Below are 23,118 nucleotides of genomic sequence, written 5' to 3'. Positions count from 1 at the left end.
GGGAAGCTGTGAAGAAACAACTGGCTATAACCATCCTTAGACTAACACAAAATTCTTGGTTCTTTCACTTTGTTACAAATTCTAGGCTATCCAACAAGCCCTTGAAAGCATTTATCTACTAATAACAGTGGGGTAAAATCACTCTTTAAAAACCTTCACGCAAGTCCAAACGTGTCTATATTCCTCTACATATACCACCACAAGACAAGCTGGGTAAAGATGAATATTTATTCACTTTACAAAGAGAATGGTATTAAATTGCCATAAACAGCTCCATTTATAGACAAATATAACTGTACATTACACCAGTAGCTGACTCAAACTTGCTTTCCCATGATGTTTATATGGCTCCAGCTCTATTAGTTGAACACAGAAATCTCAGTTCTGCCGCTGATATTAAAAAGATCCTCAGAGATAATGGTTGTTTTACATATGCACAGGTGGGAAACAATAAATCCATTTGCTCAGCTCTTCCTTAGAGGTGAGCTTCCATCTGCATGACCCCTAGTGAGCACTAAGCAAATACTGGCTCATTCTTTTAAAAAAAAAAAGAAGTTTTACTGATTATTTGAAAAGGCTTTTTTTAGCGCACCAAAATACTTATTTATGCATACATAAAAAATCTTGAGTCAGACTTATTATTTTAAAGGTAAACAGATACCCTAACACTGCCAAGAGTAGGTAATGAGAAGGAAGGAAAACATTAAATTATTGAATTATAAAAATATTTTCTTTGGAAAAAAATTCCAACAAGGTTATCATTAATATCTAAAACCAAAGAGAAAAAATAAACAATTGTTCTCTGATCCATTAGTAATTTAAATAAAAATGAAAACCTCTTCAAAAGCAGCTATAACTGAATTTTTTAAAAAGTTGCAGGTAATGAGCACTTCTAAATCTATACACTGATTCTTTATAGGCAATCTTCAGTCAAGAAAAATCCTTAATATGGCTAACTCTTTAGTTTTTTAATTACCATAATTTTTTTTGTTTTGTTTTAAAAAAATATTTCACATAACAGCTTAAAAAATAAGTGGTTATTTTGGGGAAGCACTCCAAATATTCAATCTGAGTCAAGTCAGATTACCACGGTTAAAAGACAAGCTGGGGATAATGGTGATTTTTTTTTTAAAAAAAAAATCACAATTATTTTCACTCCAGTTTTTAGTGATCCCATCATATTTTATGAAAATGTACCAAATTAAATGTACCAAATTAAGAAAATCTTCACTAGTGCTGCTGCTTTGTATCTGGATTTGATGAAAGATACCAACCTGAGATAAGAGCTGACTCCTTTACAACAGTCCAGTTCTTCAACCCTATGGGAAAGGTCTTTATCTTCACTTAAGTCAATTCTCGATATAACCAATCATACCAAGATATTTATATTATAAAAATATACCATATATTGGACACTCATGTCAGTACATTGCAGAAAATGTGTCTATTTACTGTGTAAAGTTTATTAACATTTGAATGAAACACTCTTATTTACACAGTTAAGTCTGGGGCGCTCAGGACAGCAAGGTGGCATGGAAACCACCGCCGTGAATTTGGAAATGTACAGCGGTCCTCAGCATCCTGGCACAGAGACAACCCTCCCCAGGAGAACTCGGCACCATTGGTCAGGGTGAGCCAGAGTTTACGCAGTTTGACTGGCTTGCTTTCCTGTCTTCATTCTTCTTCACTTTCATTTTCAGGATCTAAATCAGAATCTCCATTTAATTCTTTTTCACTTGCCACCTCTCTGTCCTCACCATTTTCTTCATCTTTTTCTTCAGCATCTTCATCTTCCTCTTCATTCTCTTCATCAACTTCCTCCTCTTTTTCACTTTCTTTCTCTTCTTCATCTTCATCCCAATTATCCTAGGAGAAATATCAAGCAAGGAAAGCATTTATGAAAGCCTCAGTCTTACAGAGTATGAGGACAAAAAGGCTGATTATGTACTAGGAAACAGATCACTCACATCAGAATCCTTATCTGCTATTTCATCGTCAGACTCCTCTTCAGAAGATTCTGTAGGGAGAAAACACTCAGCCTTAATTTTGTGAACAAAGCAGAGAGTGTAGCTCTGGAAACTCAGCATAACCAGATTCCTGAATTTACTTTTAGAAATATATTCAGCAAACATCCATCCAAGACATAACATTAAGTTAATATTCTTCCCTGCATCAAGATCTCATTGGGGCAGACTAAGTACAAAAACACTTATACCTTCTTAAAATACTAAGCTATTTCTGGGCTACCAAACAGCGCCAGTTGACAAGGACAAAAGCTGCATTAAAAAGCTGGCTTATATATGTAGAAGAAATGGAAGAATTAGCATTGTTTTTAAGCCTCAGTGAAAGTACCAGTTACAGAAACGTTAGTAATTGATACATTACATGTATGGTTGTGAGGAACAAAACATTCAAATGTTAAAAAAAAAAAGCTAACAGATTATCTTCTAAGCACTATGGGAAATATATTTTACAATGGAGAGGAAAAGGCTGTCAGCAACCTTAGCATCATTAATGGAAGAACAAGCACAATATGGCTCTTGGTGCGACGCAATGTGAAAACACATCAGTATTAATGCAACCCCTACAAAAACATATGACTTAAAATCTAATCAATCCTTTAGACCTTACATTCAGATCAAAGGAATTATAGAGTTTAGAGGAACAAACAAAATGAAACCAAGAAGAAGCAAATCTATAACCACAAGGTGGGGCGTGTAAGGAATAAACTGCCCAGTCTCTTCAGCAAGTCCATATCATGAAAGCGGGGTTCTTACAGACTGAAAAGAGACCTTAGAAATACAGCAACCAGATTCAACACCATGATCCAAGACTACATCCTAGTTTGAACAAACCAGCTTTAAAGGACATTTTAGGGATAACTGGGGAAAGATGATGGTGAATTGCGCACTGGATAAAACTAAGGAATTAATGTTGTGGGTGTGCCAATATTATCCAATATTATAACATAGTGTTCCTATTTTCTTAAGATATTCTAACTTTCTTCCTATATGTACTTTTTCTTAATAAATCATTATATACAGATGAAGTCTCCTTCATGCCCATGTCCCTGAGCCCATTCCCTAAAAGAAACCACTATCCTGAATTTATCATTCCCCTGTATGCTGTTAAACAATTATAATGCACATATGTACCCATGAATTACACATGTACATATTCATGAAAAACATATACAGTAGTCCTCCTTATGTGCTTTCGCCTTCCATGCCTTCAACTGCAGTCTGAAAATATTAAATGGAAAATTGCAGAAACCAAGGCATCATACATTTTAAATTGCACACCGTTCTGAGTAGCATGATGAAATCTCACACCATGCATGTGATCATCCCCGCTTTATCCAGTATCTCTGAGCTGTCTCCACTACCCACCCACTAGTTGCTTAGTAGCCATCTCAGTGATCACATTAACTGATGCAATATCACAGTGCTTGTGCTCAAGTCACCCTTAATAATATTTTACCAATAACTTAATTGTTAGTTATAGCTATTAATCTCTTGCTGTGCCTAATTTAGAAATTAAACTTTATCACAGGTATGTATGTATAGGAAAAACCACAGTACATTATCTAGGGTTCAGTACTATCTGGGGTTACAAGCACCCAATGGAGGTCTTGGCATGTATCCCCCATAGATAAGGGGGAACTACTATACTATTGTTTTGTGGGTTTTCAAATGTTTTAAATGTGTATACACACCTATACAATTATATGATACCATACAGAAGATATCATTTTGTGACTTGATTTTGTAATCATATTTATCAATGTTGATGACTTCTATCTCTATTTCATGCACTCTCACTAATATAGTGTTATGCTGAAGGAATAAATCATTATAAATACTGCTCCCACTAATGAAGGATTATGTTGTTTATAAGTAATCTTTTAAATTATGAACAAGACTGCAAGAACACACTTATACAATTCTCCTTGCATATACATTTTAAACCATGTTCTTGAGCTTTTTATTCTTAAAACCGTTTCACATTTTTAAAAAATTGAGGGCCCCACAAGCTTCTGTTTATGTGGGGAGAGTCCATCAGTATTTATCACTTTAAAAATAAAAATTTTTTAATTTAAAAATATTTAATTCATTTACAAATGCCAACCCATTACATGTTAATACAAATAACATGTTTTAATGAAAAACGATACTTCTCCCACAGCCCAAACAAAATTACTGAGTGGCACTGTTTTACATTTTTACATACTTCCCATATTTGCTTCCACATTCTACATTTTGGATATGTTGATTTACTTAAACTATAAAGAAAATCCAGCCTCACAGGGATGATTAATTGAAAAATGGAGAACATCATGGACCACTGAAAGGGTCACGGGGATGCCCACAGGTGCTCTGGCCACACTTCAGTAAGTGCCAGTCATTAGAGTACACTCCTGGGAATACCCCTGGCAAATGGAAGGATATGTAAATTTTCAACTTTATCTAAGATTATAAAGTTGTTCTGTAAAAAAAATGTACATATACTCCCACCACAGCATAAGTTTCCATTACTACAAATCCTTCCCAATACCTATTTTCAGTTTTTCAAATTTATCACGATACAAGATATTATTTCACTGAGGTTTTAATCTTTATTTCCTGAAGTTGTTCTTGTTAGTCATTTGTTCCACCTCCCAGAAAATCATCTGTATATTCTATGTTCATTTTACTGTTATTTTCCTCTAATAAGAAAATGTTCCTTTGGCTGGGCATGGTGGCTCACGCCTGTAATCCTAGCACTCTGGGAGGTTGGGGTGGGCGGATCGTTTGAGCTCAGGAGTTCTGAGACCAGCCTGAGCAAGAGCGAGACCCTATCTCCACTTAAAAAAAATAGAAAGAAATTATCTGGACAACTAAAAATATATATAGAAAAAATTAGCGGGGCATGGTGGCTCATGCCTGTAGTCCCAGCCACTCAGGAGGCTGAGGCAGTAGGATTGCTTGAGCCCAGGAGTTTGAGGTTGCTGTGAGCTAGGCTGACGCCATAGCACTCTAGCCCAGGCAACAGAGTGAGACTGTCTCAAAAAAAAAAAAAAGAAGAAGTTCCTTTAATATATTAAAGTGTAAAGAGAAAAGAAGTGATGTGTAATGTGATACAGGTAAAATACTTTGTTCCATACGAATTATGAGTTTTTCTAGCAATTCACTGAACAGGCTCTTTTCTACATTGATATAAAGCACACCATCAATGTTATTAATAACATACCAAGATTCCACAGAGCTATGGGTTTTCAGGGGGTAACTAGGCCAATCTATGGGTCTGTCTATTCTTGTACTTTAGCTTTTTAAGTATTAATACTAAACACTTCTATAATCGACATGCTACTTAGGATATTTAAGAATGGTCTAAAATGTTCTGGTTTTGACTGTCTTTGTCTGGTTTTGTTAATAAAATTATACTAACTCCTAATATGCCTAAATTGTTTATAAATGACAAAATTGACTAGTTCTTTGAAAACCTGATAAAACCACCTGCAAAATCTCTGGGTGTGGTATGGTGTGGTGCGGTATCTTGTGATCAATTTTAGAGCTATTGCCTTTTTCAAGTTTACTATTTCTTTTTATGTCAACTTTAGTCACAGAAGTTTCCTTAAAAAGTACCTATATCACCTAGATTTTGAAATGTATTAGCATAAAGTAAGTTCATGTTCATTGTGTTCTTTTATTTAAATCTCTTCCATACCTAATGCCCTATTTTATTACATACTTGTGGCATTTTCTTATTTATCACAGCTTTTTGCCTATTTTTGCCACACACTTTCCTATTTTATTAGAGGTTATGCCAAAGCAAGAACTTACACTGATACTTTTGCAAAGATGACAGAACTGAGTCACTAAAAAAAAAAAATGTTCCAATTCTAGACTCTAGCCCCCAACTTTTACCTTCCTCATACACCAACTTTGCCTTCTGTTCAGGAGAAGTCATTCCCTTTGTTTTCTCTGATGCTGTAACCTGAAAGAGAATAAAGTACTACTCTAAAGAAGAGTATAAGCACATCCCAAGTGCCACAACCACCACCACACCCAACCTTCCCCACCACCAGCTGACTCATCCCATCACTATAATAAATGACCTTAATACAATGTGGATCAAATACAAGGCAAAACGATTCTTCAAGAAGAAAAAAATTACTCTGTAAAAGTTGAAAAACCCTATGAGGTGACTGGAATATCTTTCTGTGCCAAAATTGTAACCGTATAAATATTCTTTAATTTGTTAACTGTATTAACAATTGAAATATAATCGTAAAAAAAGTTTCAGTAAAAGTTGAAACAGGCACAACTGAACTCTTACTATCAAACAAATAATATTTCCAAGTGAAAGACAGGACTTCTGACTAAAATAGGGAGCTCTCAAAGTTCAGCTAAACGAGCCTTATTCTTCTCTCCATTCCTATCACAGCCAAAAATTTTAGCCCAAAACAATTTGACCTACTCACTTGTGTGATTAGAAGAATAAGCTTTCCATGAAGGTGTGAGAGTTTCTGAAAAGTCTTGACTCTACTTTCCATTAACTGGTAGAGTGTCCCCAGCTGGGGTATCAAGTCAGGTAACTAGAAAAAATGATGACAGTTTGATATTATTATCACATTATAGAGACGACAAACATACAAATCATGCTCAGTGGTGCCTCGGTACTTAGCCATTGCACCACAAGCATCTGCTCACAAGTACTTCCAGTGGCAACGCCTGCTTGTGACAAAGCCTAGCAACATCGCAAATTTTCACAGAAGGCCCTCAGTGTCATAACAGGAAAAAACAATAGTTTTATAAAAATGATACCTAATCAGGAGAGAGAAACTCCAAAGCAAGACAAACTGCAGGGTAGGACTTCTCTGTACTGATCAAAGTATTTCAGGTAAGGTCAGCATAAAGTAGACACTAAATTTAAAAAAAAATACCCGTAATACATCTCCAGGCTAAATGGGGCTTTCCTCTGACTCTTACCCTCTGATGATAGCACATTATCTGCCCTTACCATAAGGCCAAGGAGCTAGAGAAAGCTTTTCCCAGCTCCCAGAGGCCAGCAAGACAGGGTGATAGAGTACAAAGCTGATCTTACAGCATTTTAAATACATTCCCTATTAATGAATCCTCTGAACCATGCTTAAGAAATGAAAGCAGGAAATTCTCTGATTTGTCCCTCTAGAGCTAGAGAAAAAGGGACCCCACTCTTTGCCCTTTGATTAGCATTTTCCAGCCCTCCTATTTGTGACACTGGCATAAATAAGAGTATTTCAGTCAAACGTTAAAAACTTTAAACAGATTGACAAAAAAAAAATGAATAAACAAGTTCTAATATGACTGTGATGCATTTCATTTTATCATCTCCCCTTCATGTGTACCCATGAGCTCCAAGAAGATTCCAAGATGCCAACATCTTCTATGATCATTTCATGCCAATCACCAAGCCACTCAGACACTCCTCTCACCACCGTCCCAGTTCACCTCCCAAGACTCATGCAGGCTGGGAGACCCAACACCCATGCTTAATGTTGTTTTTCTTTTCCCCATTCTAGCATCTTAGCAGAGTTCTTCCCACTAAGAAAAAACTGCTGACCTCAAAGCAGGTTAATCAACAGTTTTCACCATTTCAAACCATTGAAAGCAAAAGGAGCCTGAGACAGAGAACAAGGAACAGACCCCAGGTAGGAGTTGGGTGAAACTCTGTTAAGACCAGAGGAGCTACAGTTTAAACAATTAAGGATTTTTTTCAAATACCCACTAAAATCTTTTAAGAAAACTTAGTGCTACATAATCATATAAAACAAAAAACTGTTTAATTTTACGTCTAGGTTAAAATGTAACTGACGTAATGATGTCACAAAGAACCCAACTTGTATTATGAATATAAAAGCTTCTTTTCTAGTGTTGCTTTAAGATGTGCTCCCTCCCTCTTACATAGACAGTCAAGAGCTGACAGTAGCTCCAACAAATTGTCAGGTAGTAAATATTTACTTTCTGTCATTTTTATCATGAACTACCTTTTCTCCTCCTAGAACAAGGCATGGCAGACATGTTAGCATATATAAAAACTTTTTTTTTTTTTTTTGAGTCAGAGTCTCGCTGTGTTGCCCACGTTAGAGTGAGTGCTGTGGCATCAGCCTAGCTCACAGCAACCTCAAACTCCTGGGCTTAAGCGATCCTACTGCCTCAGCCTCCCGAGTAGCTGGGACTACAGGCATGCACCACCATGCCCGGCTAATTTTTTCTGTATATATATTTTAGTTGACCAGATAATTTCTTTCTATTTTTAGTAGAGATGGGGTCTCGCTCTTGCTGAGGCTGGTCTTGAACTCCTGACCTCGAGTGATCCACCCGCCTCGGCCTCCCAGAGTGCTAGGATTACAGGCGTGAGCCACCGCGCCCGGCCAGCATATATAAAAACTTTACAAACCTCCTAAGTTTTTTAAAAGGGAGGGAAAGGATACATACGATAAAAAAGACAATTTTGCTGAGGTTTGATTGTGAATACATCAATATATTTTCCCCTTTATTTTTCAAAGTTCTCTATAGAATATATCAATATATTACTTTTAAATCAGGGGCTGGGGGAGACCAGTGACATCATGAAAGGGCTCACATCATTGCAGCTGGGGAAAACAAAATCTCTAAAGAAAGCATCTAATGGTTGACAGACAGAGAAAGGATTTTTGATCAGCCATCCTTATCAAAGTTTATAATCCTTATCAAAGCCAAACTATTCATATTCAGCAACTGTAGCTAAAAAGACTCACTGTGGACAGGTATGAGGCATGAACCGTTAACACACATTTTAGCCACTGAACCATTAAAACAGCACTGAAAAAAAAAAGAGAAAAAGACAAGTAAACTAATGTTCGCAAATTCAGAATTAAATACAACTGAGCCACAAAATTAGAAAAACCCATATAGGCGATAGATCATCTATAAATTGTGCTCTGTGAAGATGACTATAATAAATAAATCACCATGAATACCACAGTCCTTTCATTCTTTTACTGAATCTAAAATCTGCGTAATATACTAAGGAGGGAAGTGCGTACACATCAGAAAACAGGACAAAAACTCCTTCAAAACAATTCAAGAAGTCAGGTCAGGTGGCTCACACCTGCAATCCTAGCACTCTGGGAGGCTGAGGCAGGATGATTGCTTGAGCTCAGGAGTTCTGAGACCAGCCTAAGAGTCAGTCCTAGTCTCTACTAAAAATAGAAAAATTAGCCAGGCATCATGGCACGCGCCTGTAGTCCCAGCTACTCGGGAGGCTGAGGCAAGAGGATCACTTGAGCCCAAGAGTTTGAGGCTGAAGTGAGCTATGATGACACCACTGCACTCTAGTAAGGGCAACAGAATAAGACTCTGTCTCAAAAAAACAATTCAAAAATAAAAATCATGCTTTACTTCATAATTAACTGGTGTCAGGGCAGTAATCTTCATCCAAATTGAGTGCAACTGATTTTGCATTTCATGTTCATGATAAACATAAGAATAGGTTGAACTCACAATCTATTCTCTGTCTGGAACAAACAGCAAAGCTTTCCACTCCAACATTAAAAGGCAAATATAGACCAAAAATGCACAAAATCCAGTCATAATTAAGACTAATGCAGTCTGTCACGAAAAAATTTAGAAAAGAAAAACCTCTATATTTAACACATTGACTGTCACACTAGAAAAAAAAGTTTTTACACCTGGGGCCATGGTGTTTTATTAAAAAAATGATCCTTTCTAATTTATTTTTTATTGTTTTCTCTGTGTGAGTTATATGCAACACAATCCACCTTAGAATTAAATTGTCCGTATTAATTGTAACAAGAAGAAATCAACAAGTAAGATTTTCGGGAACCAACTGCAGGGTTTTGCTTCACACGGCCCTGGGCTCAAAACTAGTCTGAGTTAAATACAACTCACCTAGCAGTCAATGTGTTAACTATATAGATACTGATGATAATATATTACAAGCTTAGTATCTTAAAGATACCAACTTCCAGATTTAAATGTTTAACCTTAAGCAGCTACCAGAAGTTGTGCATGTTCTATAAAAGACAGTTTTACATATCATGATTAAGACTAAATCATTAAAACAAAATAAGACTAATTTTTAAATGATCTGATAATATAGCTCAAATACCTACAAAGGAGTTTTCTAAAAGAAAAGAAAACTGTAATAAAATGTTAAGAGTCATTCAACTTAAAATAAGGAAGGGGTAATATGACACATAAAGAGTTTTATTAGTTAAAATTTGGGACTACATAATATTTCAGTTTCATGTTGTCAGATATTGTTGTTTTTCACAATCACCCCTATTTATAAAAACAACGCAATTTAATTTAAGTTGTTTAAACATCTTACCTATTAGGATGTCCTTGCAACCTCTTTGTAAGCTAAGAGAAAGAAAACCACGATTAGCAACAGCACTTCAGAGGCAACCAATCTCCATTAATTCTCACAATACAATGAATGTATTGGAAAATCATTACTGCATTTAGTAGCCTATTTTCAACCAACACAGTATATTCTAGGAATACATCCCCACAATCAGATAATTACCTGATAAAAATCTAGGCTAGCATTTATATGAATGAATGTCCAGAATAAGCAAATCCACTGAGATGGAAAATAGATTAGTGACTGCCAGGAACTGGGGGAAATGGAGAGTGAGGAGTGATTACTAATGTGTACAGGATTTCTTTCTGGAGTACAAATGCACAATCATCTGTAAACATACTACAAACACTAAATTGTGTACTTTAAAGGGGTGACTTTATGGTATGTGAATTATACCTCACTTTAAGTATAAATATCAAGGTTAGGCAAATTTTGTTTAAAAGTAGATACTACTCCAAAAACATATGACCAGTTTTTTCTAATAATTGACACTGTTTTAAATAAAGACGTTTCCCCTACCAGTAACAGTAAACCAGCCCACACTATTAATACCAAAACTACTCTCACAAAATACTTCAGCAGCACATTAAACAAATGTAATCCAAGTATAATTTCGAATTACAAAGAATCCACTTTATCTTTAGGCCTAATTTTTAACAATTTGCACCCACTCTTCTAGGGCAAGCTTCAGTGAAATTATGTATACTTTTTTATTTAAGAGATGAGGAATTGCTATGTTGCCCAGGTTGGAGTGCAGTGGCTATTGATCAAGGTAAAAGTGCCAATGACTTTTCCTTTCACTGTCTCAGGAATTCATCAATTTCACTTTTTGTGTCTAAAGTATTTTCCTCCTACGCATCTATCATTCACACTCTAAATGCCACGTTTCCTTCTATATTACAAATCCACTTCTCTAAATACTGGATTTTTCCTTTAATTCATAGCATTAGGACGTTTATTTAAATGAAAAGAACAGTCACAGCTGAGAGCAGTGGTTCGCACCTGTAATCCCAGAACTTTACGAAGCCAAGGCAGGAGGATCACTGGAGGCCAGGAGCTTGAGACCAGCCTTGGGAACACAGTGAGACCCTGTCTCTACAAAAAACTTTTTAAAAATTAGCTGCCTTTGGTGATGCATGCCTGTAATCCTAGTTACTTGGGAGGCTGAGGCAGGAGAATTGCCTGAGCCTGAAAGTTCAAGGTTGCACTAAGCTGTAATCACGACACTGCACTCACATGGGCAACAGAGCATGACCCTATCTCTAAAGAAAGAAGAGTCAGTTACCTCTTGCAACAATGGAATAATAGCATGTAGGGGCATCCTTAACACAGTCTTCTTTATTAGGTTTAAATTCCTAGTTTGAAGTACTTTCTGTCAGAAAATAAAAGGATTATTAAAATAAGCACACTCTCAAGCTAAGGACACTACAGGAAAAACTGTCTATAAAAATGATTTTTAAAAGGCCAAGGCAATAAACTACCAAATGAGTTTAGCAAATAAAGGCTACAGGGACCGAATGGAGAAAGTCACATTACATCTGTGGCTACCAGATAAGCAGTCTTGAGGTATCAAGAAAGTTTGGCCGGCGCGGTGGCTGTAATCCTAGCATTCTGGGAGGCCGAAGCGGGTGGATCGCTCGAGGTCAGGAGTTCGAGACCAGCCTGAGCAAGAGACCCCGTTTCTACTAAAAATAGAAAGAAATTATCTGGCCAACTAAAATATATATAGAAAAAATTAGCCGGGCATAGTGGCGCATGCCTGTAGTCCCAGCTACTCGGGAGGCTGAGGCAGTAGGATCGCTTAAGCCCAGGAGTTCGAGGTTGCTGTGAGCTAGGCTGACGCCACGGCACTCACTCTAGCCAGGGCAACAAAGTGAGACTCTGTCTCAAAAAAAAAAAAAAAAAGGAAAGTTACTTCATTCAATAGATTTCTTTTTTTCCTAATTCTTTAATATGAAACACAAAAGAACATCTACAGATATTTAAATGCAGATATACAATTTCAGAGATGTTCCCAAGATTCCATTTTATGAAATTAGAGCTATATCCACCTAAGAGTGAGCAAAACATAGTAAAATCACACTTAGAAAGCAAGAAATCTTCTTAAATTAGGTGCCAACTTCTTGACAAAATTTTAAACCAATCAAAAGGTCACATAATAAGTGGGCTTGAATCAAAACTCTTTAAGGATATATCTGTGGGAAAGACCCAGTCTCCACCCTGGGTTAAAGCAAAGGAGACAGGGCAGATCTGTCCTGGTGCTGCCCCCTAGAAGCTGCACACTCCCGGACAGGCCATTCAACTTCTCCACACCCCACATGCTTCACAGAAGCAGAGAGTAGGAAATTAGAGTCCTTTCAGGTCTGATACCCTCCTCTTAAATACTTTTAAATATTTATTCTTTCAAAAGAGTTTACTCCTAGAGGATCTTCCCTAATGGTGTATGTATGTTTTGGTGGCAGTTGTGACTATAAAAATCACGCTCAGAATAAAAACAGCAGAGATACTGAAAGGCAAAAATACAGAAAGTTAGTTTCCAACCTACTTTTATAGTTCCTAACATTTCTTTGCAGAATTCCCTATGGATTTTATTTGCTTGTAAAACTATCTATACACCACCAAGCCCTTCTAAATCTACCAAGTACTATTTTAAAACTGTCACATAATTAGTTTCTTATGCAAAAGAATATCAAAGCATTTTATACATCATTATTGATGGATGGAATGGCCCAATTTAGTCTCAATTAACCTACAATTTTCATTTTCAAAAAATCAGAATGCGAGACTCAAAACAAAATATACTGATCATAACTTTAACAATAATTCAGAAGGTGCTTGATACTATATATACCTCAAATCACCTCTTCATTATAAATATCAGTTATCACAAAGTTCCAGTGATCTAGAAGCTATAGAAAACATTCTGTATGAACTAGTCTATGAATTATTTTTTGAGATAGGACATGCTTTTGTTAAGCTCTACAAAAACATTTTTCATAAGATGTTCACCCAAACCACCAGTAGGCCTAGTAGGGTGGCAATGCTTCAGATCAAGGAATACAATCCTAAACTTCTGGTTCCCCATTAGTTACACCAAAAGCTTGGTTAAGAAACATAATGAAGGACTGAGGACATACAGCAGCACTGAAAGATAAGAGATCTGTGAAATCTGCTAGTGCTCTAAATAAAGAGTGATGGTATAATTCATTGTCCAAACTGAGATACTTCTGTGAATGAAAGGAGTCGCTATTAATAATTGTACCAAGATGAGAGGTATAAACTAGAACCATCACAGACAAAAAAAGCATGGCTTAACTATTTAGAAGTTGTCCCAAACTATGGGGCAGAAAATTTTTCAACAACCTCTTAGATACTTCTTATGCCCACTAAAGACAGAGGCTCTATGGTTAACAATTTTCACATTTAAAATAAACAAATAAAAATACTTTACCCCAAACTAAGTGAAATGATAATGAACAGAGGAGTGAGCATCATTAACTTCTGTCAAGGATGTATTTAAAGAAGCAACCCTATAAACCATAGTTATAACTGCACCAAGAAGATGGTGTTGAAGATGAGGTTTTTCTAACTTTACGGCAGTGCAGGTAAATGGCACACACTTTTAAATGCACTATCTGATCAGTTTCACATACACATTTACCCATGAAGCAAATACTATAATAAAAATAAACATTCTGTCACCCTCAAGTCTGCTTGCACCCCTTTACAGTGTATCCTATCCCTCCTTCTACTCCAAATTCCCAGGCAGCCACTGAACTATGTGCTGGTCTGCATTTTCTAGAATTTTTATATAAATGGGATCACAAATTATCACTTTCTTATTGTCTGGCTTCTTTCACACAGCTTAAGTGTGAGGTTCATCCATATTGCTGGTCTATCAATACATGTCTTATGTTGCTAGATAAACAATTTGTTTATCCATTCATCTGTTGAGGGACACATGAGTTCCTTCCAGTTTTTGGCTATTACAAATAAAGTGGCAATGAACATTCATATAAAGGTCTTTGTATGAACTTATGAGAGTTTTTCTCTTGGTAAATACCTAGGAGTTGGATGGCTGGATCATATGGTAGGTGTATCCTTAATTTTTAATAAACTGCCAACTTGTTTTGCAAAGTCGTTAAACCATTTTACATGCCCACCAGCAAGATATGAATTCCAACTGCTCCACATCCTCACCAACAGATGGTGCTGTCATTTGCATTTTAATCAATCTATAATGGGTATGTGGCATTATCTCACTGTGGTTTAAATTTGCATTTCTGTGATAATTAATGTTTAATACTTTTACATGTGTTTATTGGCCATCTGCTTTTTCCAATTGTTTTTTTTCTTTATTTTTCCTTTAACATTTTATGCTTTTTGCGATATATCTAAAAAATTCTCCTACTGTTGTTCATATTGATATTCTCCTGTTTTCTTCTAGAAGTTCTGTAGTTTTAGGTTTTATAATCAGATATGTGGTCTATTTTGCACTGATTTTCATGTAAGGTGTTAAGTAAAGTTGAGATCCAATTTTTCCCAATTGTATATAGTCTATTTCTAGACGTTTATTTTGTTCCTTTAATCTATTTTTTCACCAATATCAAACTATCTTGACTACTATAGCTTTAACTTGGTATCAGGTTGGGTAATTCTTCCAACTTGCTCCTTATTTTATAATTGCTTTGGTTATCCCACATCCTTTGCATAGTTTTAGGAACAGTTTGTCAATTTCTACAAAGGTGGCTGACAGGACTATTGGAATTTTATTTGCAAACTGACTAAACATACAGATTAATTTGGGGAGAATTTCTCACCTTAAGGATACAGAATACCTAATTGATGAACATGGTTTAGATATCCATTTACTTCAGTCTGTTAATTTCTCTCAACTGTTAGAATCTTCAATGTAGAGGTATTCATGTTCTTAAAATGTACCCTAGATGCTTTCTGGTACTACCAACAATGGAACTTTTAAAAAATACTTAAATATATTTTTAACATACCCTAAAATATTTATGTCTTTTGGATGCCATGAATTACAAAATAACTAGGTTTCTTTTTTATTTTGTTTCTGCATAAGCTATAGACTATTTCATTGGGTTACATTTCTACATTTCGAAAGCCATTAATTTTAATGTCAAGTTTTCTGTGACAGACATCTTTAACCTCTTAGAAGGTCCCATGTTGTATCCCTGTCATTGCTCACTTTCTTCTTTCATTCCTTTTTTCAGTGTCCTCCTAACTATGTATCATGTTTCCTCATAAGGCAGCTTTTGGGAACGGGAAAGATTTGATTTTTTTTTTTTTTTTTTTGAGACAGAGTCTCGCTCTGTTGCCCAGGCTAGATTGAGTGCCGTGGTGTCAGCCTAGCTCACAGCAACCTCGAACTCCTGGGCTTAAGCGATCCTACTGCCTCAGCCTCCCCAGTAGCTGGGACTACAGGCATGCGCCACCATGCCCGGCTAATTTTTTCTATATATATATTTTAGTTGACCAGATAATTTCTTTCTATTTTTAGTAGAGATGGGGTCTCGCTCTTGCTGAGGCTGGTCTTGAACTCCTGACCTCGAGCGATCCACTCGCCTCGGCCTCCCAGAGTGCTAGGATTACAGGCGTGAGACACCGCAGCCGGCGGGAAAGACTTTTTGTAGGGGGAAAAATATATGTTTACCTTATCTCTTTCTTTGTAGAATACAGTATGTATAACTGCAGTAATATACTATAGGAACATTTCCCTACTTTTAGGGATTCTTTTGGTTTCAAAAAAAAGGTTATGGGTGGATTGTTTGAGCTCAGGAGTTCGAGACAAGCCTGAGCAACAGTGAGACCCCGTCTCTACTAAAAATAGAAAGAAATTATACGGACAACTAAAAATATATGTATGTATATACATAATTAGCTGGGCATGGTGGCACATGCCTGTAGTCCCAGCTACTCAGGAGGCTGAGGCAGGAGGATTGCTTGAGCCCAGGAGTTTGAGGTTGCTGTGAGCTAGGCTGACATCATGGCAGTCTAGCCCAGGCAACAGAGCAAGACTCTCTCAAAAAAAATAAAAAATAAAAAAATAAAGGGGGGGGGTATTTTAAGCATTTTTAAAGGTCTTTTCCTGCACAAAATTTTCATCATTCAACTAGTTTCCAATAATTTACACTAATACAAACAAAAACCTTTACACTTTAAAAAGTGCTTTTCATAAACAGCATTTCATTTCTCTTTTCAACAACCCTATGACACTGATAAATGTTATACATTAACACCTTTGAAGTATTCTTCCTAAAAAAGATTCTAAACTGAATCTTTTCAAGCTTCTTGATATAACTAGATTTACATCTAGATTTGCAAGCTTCTAAATCTAACCTGTTCAGGAAACATCATGGACAGAGGAACACGCTAAATGACACCAGAGACACAGTAGGCAAAATCCAGAATGTAAGACTCTCTACTGGGCAAATAACCTAACTTCTTCAAAAAATAAATTGCAAGACGGGAGGGGAGGGCATATCAACCAAACAGTGTGGACTCTGTTGCAATCCTGTTTTAAAGATAGCAAAAATAGAAACAGAAAATAAAAAGTTTATGAGACAATTAGGGAAATGTAAACACTAACACTCCTTGATAATTTTAAAGAATTACTATTTTTTAAGTATATAATGGATTATAGTTATTTTTTTGAAAAGGGGTTTTTAAGTTGAATAGGGATGTATTTATGGATACAATATTTGATCATTTCTGAGATTTGCTTCACCATAACCTCTTAGAAGGCAAGTAGGACAACAGATGAATGATAGACTGGCTAGCGCTGATAATTTCTGAAACTGGGTAATGAGCTCATGGTGGTCCACTGTACTATTCTAAATGTTCTGAAATGTTTCTTAATAATAAAGAAAAAAAAAATGGTACCTGATTCACTTGTACCTACTGAGGAAGGTTTCAAAGCATAGGGCAGGTAAGCTGCATTCCATTTCAAAAACACTGTCGATTGTTTTCTATAGCTGCTTCTTTTTCACCAAATCCTCACCTAGGTTTCTATGCCATAGTAAACTAAAATCCACCTTCCAAAATATATATATATATATTCACAAGCTATTTTAAAAGTAATTTTAGGTTTGCAGACCTGCTGGTTTCCTCTCTTGTTCTGCAAAATCACCTTAGGTTCAAATATAAGATATTTCCATTTAGATTAAATAAAATCAGAGACACTATTCATAGGTTATAGATAAAAGTCACATTTGTGCTAACTGAAACTGTAACACTACTATGAGTCATTAAGAATAAGTGTACTTAACAAATGTAAATTGCTTTAATCTGACCAGGCAATGCTTGAATCCAATTGTTTTTCACACACTTAAATTTTCTAGATAGACCAGTGTCAAATTTTGGAATTTAAAAAGACTAAATTGAGTAACTTCATACAAGCAGTCACCAACTTACACAGAAACCATAAATGCCTCCCTTTATATAAAGTTTCTGGTACTTTACCTCTAAATATTTTACAACATAACCCCCAACCCTCTTGAGTTTTGACCCCAAACCTCCTACCCATTGCCAACGTTCCACCTCACTGCCCCCTCTCACGGCCAGAGGGAAATAAGTTTCTGGAATCCAGAGTAAAAACTCAGGAACGCATTTTCCTACAGAAAAAAATATAAATTGTGATCTAGAATGCTGAGAATTATAGTTCAGCTACACTATGTTTATAAAGGCTTTTGTGAACGAAATAATTCAGAACAACATTTCTATGAGAAAATGCATTCCAGGTTCAAAATAATTCAAAGCAATCCCTTTGTAGGTAGGTGACTGTCTGTATAATGCCACCAAACGATATGTTTGACTAAACTCATAAAATGTGGCTATTCACTCTATGAATGCAATGTCAATCACTTTCTAAGAAAAATTAAGCATCTTAATTCATTTAAAAACTGCCATAATACTTACATTTAGCATTTCCAAATCATTACTTTCTAAGCCCTGTGTAAGAAGAACTGGAAAGCTATTGGTTTGGAGAAAGTCATCCTTTCCTTTTTTTGTATCTATATGCATTGCTCCCAGGCGTTCTTCAATGCTAACCTACAGAATAGAAATGATCTATTAATATTAATGTTAACCAGACAAGGCCTAAAGTAGTCTGGAGACAAAACACTTCCCAATTTACACCTCAACCCTGAAAAACCCAAGATATGGTCATTCTCCTTCCAAAAGAATTATCATTACCATAATGCCAATGTTGTAGACAAGGGAAACACCTGTAATCCAAGCTTCCAGATTCTAGTGAAAAAAACCAATTATACAAGAAGCACATGGTTTGAAAATGCAATTCATAAAAAGCCTCCTATAAGAAGACTGAGAAAGACAAGGACCTGGCATCTGATTACTAAAGCACAGAAGACCTATTATCACAGAAGCTTCCCCTACCATAACTATCCCTTAGCTTCAACCTCAGATCTGCAAAATGAAACAAAGTATTATCAAAAAAGCATAAAGACAGTTATGTTCCCCAATTTGTAAAATGTCTTCCTGTTTTTTATTAGTGAGTTCCAAATGATGACTTATTAGCTAGAATATGCTATATACAACTATCTGTCCTTGATAAATATTTAAAATTTAAGTGTAAATAAACACGATGTAATTTGATATACAAAAAACTCAACTGTACAGAACTAATCCCTGATTGAAGCAAGCCTAACAATCCACGCTGTCAGGCCCTTGGTAACTAAATCAAAATATAAACTAGTTCTATGACTAACAAAGCAAACATATGCTTTGTTAAAGCCCATTTGGCTTCTCCTAACATATGAAAAACTTCATTTTAAAAAAGGGGGGGAGAATTAAAGAGTTGAATCTAGGCCAAGCTAAAGAAAGTTGGTGTTTAAACTCAGATATCATGTTACTGAGGTATAATTTTTATGAACAACTGTTATCCCCAACCCCACACCCAATAAAGACATTTAAGATCAGCTACAGAAACACAATCTTTCTCTAAGAAGAATCAGCTAAAATTATAGATCACTTAGCTAAGAATGTGAAAGAAAGATAAAAAAGAGGACTCTGCACAAACAAGTATAGTAACCACAAGACAGTTTTGGGAATTGAGAAAAAAATGAACTTTCTAAGTGTTTTAACCAGTTATAATGACGATCACATTTAAAGACCAACTGGCACTAAGTCAGCCAGGACTGCTCAGACAGCCAAGAGAAAAGAGGCATCACTGGAAATCAGCAACATGCGAAACCCAATGCAAGTCATCATAGCAAGTCCAGGCTTATTTATTTAATTTTATGTTACCCAGCTAACTATTAACAAATGGCCAAAACAGCACCCTCTTTAGGTAATAAAAGTTTCATCTTCTCTGTTGAACAGAGGCTAAATAAGTCTTACAAAGGTAACAATCTTCAATTTGGGGACCTACCATGGTGGAAATAAAAGAGAAATCTCAATAAATTTCTAAAGATTTAACTTTGGTTCTATCCAACATGCTTATTGAAAATAAAGTCTCAAACTCAAATATACGGTCAAAGTTTTGCATTACCTGATTTCCCCCTAATTTCCTCTTGCTCTCTACTTGCTTAGTTTGTGGAGGAGCAGGCTTGATAGCTGCATGATGACCAGGAATCCCAGGCACCAGGACTTTTGCTTCAGAATTCATCACTGGAGTTCTCACCTGTTACACAGGAATAGAAGAGATGTGAAAGGGAAATCATGCCTTAATCCTTATGTATTGTCCATGAGAAAACAAACAGTGTTTAATAGGCTCCATAATTGGAAAACTCAAAATAATTAACATGATATTAAAGATAAATTTTAGTTGAATGTTGGCAAATATGTTTTTAAATGATAACCTGAAAGTTCATACTTTTAAAGCTTGCAATACCACATAAGAGTAAAAACCTTTGGAAAAACAAAATCTACAGATTACATAGGACACATTGAGTTAACCAATGTTAAAGAGTGAAGTTACACATTTTGTGAATACCTCCAGAATTCAGTCTTTGCCAGAAATGCTCAGACAGCCAAGAGAATGGTGTCATCTCTGAAACTCAGCCAGTAGCGAAACCATTTGGATGTCATCATAGCATGTCTTGGCTTTCCCTTTTCTCATTAGACCAAATATAAGATACATACATGCAGACACCCAGTTATACTCAAAATAGGGCACCACGGTGATAGTCTTATGCCAATGTGTGGTATTAAATCCAGCCCACATCATGGTTTTATTACAAATAAAATACAGCATTCTTCTCAACAAAGTTATGCTCTTTTAAATACTGAGATTGATAAAAATCATTTATTTATAAATTTGATATTGGTTATTTATTCCTATATACTTCCTTGCCCAGACAATCATGCATGGTGGGCAGAGAAGAACTAAATCGAAGGTCTTCAACTACTGGTCATCTATTCATACTCATTCATTCTGCAAACAGAGTACAGAAATCAAGAAAGTTTTACAATCTTGATATCTAAAACTATAATCCCACACAATGTACAAGGTAAGAATATAAAGAGGATATTAAAGATTAAAAAGATAAAAGTCAGTTAAACATAATACCACATAACAATTCAATTCACCCAAAGAGATCTTTTTCCTTAATGTCAAATTTGTCACATGCTCACCTTTGTTATAGCCGTTTCTACTTTTGGGGCCCAGCAGTTTGAAATATCTCTTACTAAACACATATGAGGTTCTCTGGAGTCTGGTGCCTGGGAATACATATTTAAAAGGGGAGAAGGGACGGAGAGGGAAAGAGAGACAGTGTCAAGCAAAGCAACTATGAATAAAAACAAAATGAAAACCAAATGACTACTTGTGCATTTTTATAAAATATTAAAAAGTGTGGAAGGCTTGCACACTAAACTATTAGGTATAGTTACCACTCAGATTGATGGCAGTTGAGGATAATGGATAAACTATGAAGACTCTGGGCACAATGTTTACTTTCCTCAGTTTTGAACTGCTTGAATTTTTCACATTTATAGTTTGTAAAAGCCAACGGATTTCTAAGATGTAACAGATTTTAAACAAATCTATCAGTTCATCATCCTTGTAAGGAATAATCTGTGCTGAAAGTAAACGGTTCTGCCCTACAATTTCTATTGTTATCCTTTCCACAAGCAAATCAAAGATAGCACTGCTGACTAACAAAATGCTCTGAGGTGAGGCTATGTCCTGACCTGATTTAAGCGAGGGTGGGGAAGTCAGATGCAGCAAACTACACAGGTACCAAAAAGGTTTAAGGTTCTGTTTAATTCTTTATGCCCACTCAAGTAATCAATGTCTGGAAGGACAAAGAACAGACAACAATGGCTGTATCCAGAGAGAGGGATTCACACATGCCAAGGAGACATGTTTACACCTTAATACTTTTCTCCTTTTTAAAAATTAAACCATATGCATTAAATTTTTTTAAGTTTTTTTTTTTAATTAACTCAACAAGAACTTGCTTGGGCATATAATATTCCACTCACAGTCTTGCTGAGGGCCTTGCTAGGTGCAAGTAATATAAACACAAGCTTAAGAAATAATCTATTGGACATGTTCATAGTAACTTACAAGTCTTCACCAAAATTTTTATAGTAAAAAATGTCAAATCATTGCACTGCCATTACATTTCCACTTAGAAAATCCAATGGGTGCTAACACTAAGTGTCTTATTATTAAGATTTAGATTTTGTGTAACTGAGCAAAATTCAACAGAAGTCATCCCTGTGTTGACCAACTAGTAGCCACTAGGAACACATGGCTACTGAGCACTTGAAATGTGGCTAGTCCAAACTGAGATGTGCTGTAAGTGTAAAATATACACCAGATTTCCAAAACATAATACAAAGGGGAGGGGAGGGTTATTAAATTTCTCAAACAATGCTTTATATTGGCTTAAGTGTTAAAACGATATTTTTGATATGCTGCACTGATTAAACATAGAGTTCTCACAAATTAAATCACATACTGAAAAAGCCTTTAATTAAAGGAGCATGTATTATTTCTTTTAAAATATTACAATGAGTAGACCAATGTACCATTTTTCAAAATCACTCTTTTCCATGGACATGTTAATACTAAATTGTTTTATTCCAAAGTAGCAGCTACGTACCACTCGCTCAATAGCAGGCTGAAACCAACTGCCATATACGATCAACAATGACATTTTGTCTGAGCAAAAACCAGCAGCCAGAATAGGGATGGGTTTTGGTGTTGATTTCTTGCCTTTCCCAGGTGTTGCTACCTGAATTGTGCAATTTGAAGACAAAGGTTTTTTGCAGTATCTAGAAATGGGGAGAAAAAATGAGATCAGAGAATTTGAAATAACATCTTATACTAATTCTTTGAAGCTGATACCAAATCATAAAATGTGGCAATCCTCTAGCATAAGACTTCACCTCTCTCCACCAACACCTAAAACCTTACCAGCAAAATCAGCCTTGAGACCACCTGCCCCTCTGCCCCATTTTGTCAGGCCCCAAGACGAAGCCCCAAGTTCCCAAATGATCTCCCACCACCCTGAGCTGCATCCTATTGCAGCCAGCCCCGTCTCCAGTTGCTCCCAACCCCTAAAAGCCTCCCCATGAGTTCCAGCAGCAGAGTTATGTCCTCAATGTCTTCTCTAAGGGCTCTCTGCTCCTTCTTGCTTTACCCTACAGCACTCCCTATTTGTAGCTGTTTTCTCTCCCAAACCCTGTGTGCCAGGGGCATCATACATGATTTAAGTATTCTCCTTGTTCTTC

General features: G+C 36.1%; 1 protein-coding gene and 2 non-coding genes across 3 annotated transcripts in view; all 3 read right to left on the bottom strand.

Moving 5' to 3' along the window:
• Positions 1 to 214: 214 nt before the first annotated feature.
• The window catches only part of WDR43 (WD repeat domain 43), a 47,340-nt gene continuing 24,436 nt past the window's right edge, over positions 215 to 23,118 (bottom strand). Inside the window, exons 8-18 of the mRNA XM_045549317.1 lie at positions 22,488 to 22,659; positions 21,010 to 21,096; positions 19,925 to 20,056; positions 18,334 to 18,465; positions 11,678 to 11,764; positions 10,357 to 10,388; positions 8,762 to 8,825; positions 6,464 to 6,577; positions 5,907 to 5,976; positions 1,968 to 2,017; positions 215 to 1,866 (exon numbers count right to left, since the gene is read on the bottom strand). Coding sequence (XP_045405273.1) covers positions 1,675 to 1,866; positions 1,968 to 2,017; positions 5,907 to 5,976; positions 6,464 to 6,577; positions 8,762 to 8,825; positions 10,357 to 10,388; positions 11,678 to 11,764; positions 18,334 to 18,465; positions 19,925 to 20,056; positions 21,010 to 21,096; positions 22,488 to 22,659 — 1,132 coding nt within the window. The 3' untranslated portion in view covers positions 215 to 1,674. The remainder of the gene's footprint in view (positions 1,867 to 1,967; positions 2,018 to 5,906; positions 5,977 to 6,463; positions 6,578 to 8,761; positions 8,826 to 10,356; positions 10,389 to 11,677; positions 11,765 to 18,333; positions 18,466 to 19,924; positions 20,057 to 21,009; positions 21,097 to 22,487; positions 22,660 to 23,118) is intronic.
• LOC123637624 lies at positions 19,572 to 19,649 on the bottom strand. Its single transcript, XR_006734977.1, has one exon. It is a non-coding gene; the product is annotated as a small nucleolar RNA SNORD53/SNORD92 (small nucleolar RNA).
• LOC123637623 lies at positions 20,394 to 20,471 on the bottom strand. The gene has a single exon (XR_006734976.1). It is a non-coding gene; the product is annotated as a small nucleolar RNA SNORD53/SNORD92 (small nucleolar RNA).

Source organism: Lemur catta, chromosome 4, assembly GCF_020740605.2.
Source record: "Lemur catta isolate mLemCat1 chromosome 4, mLemCat1.pri, whole genome shotgun sequence".
Lineage (NCBI taxonomy): Eukaryota > Metazoa > Chordata > Mammalia > Primates > Lemuridae > Lemur > Lemur catta.
This window is presented reverse-complemented; position numbering and strand designations above follow the sequence as displayed.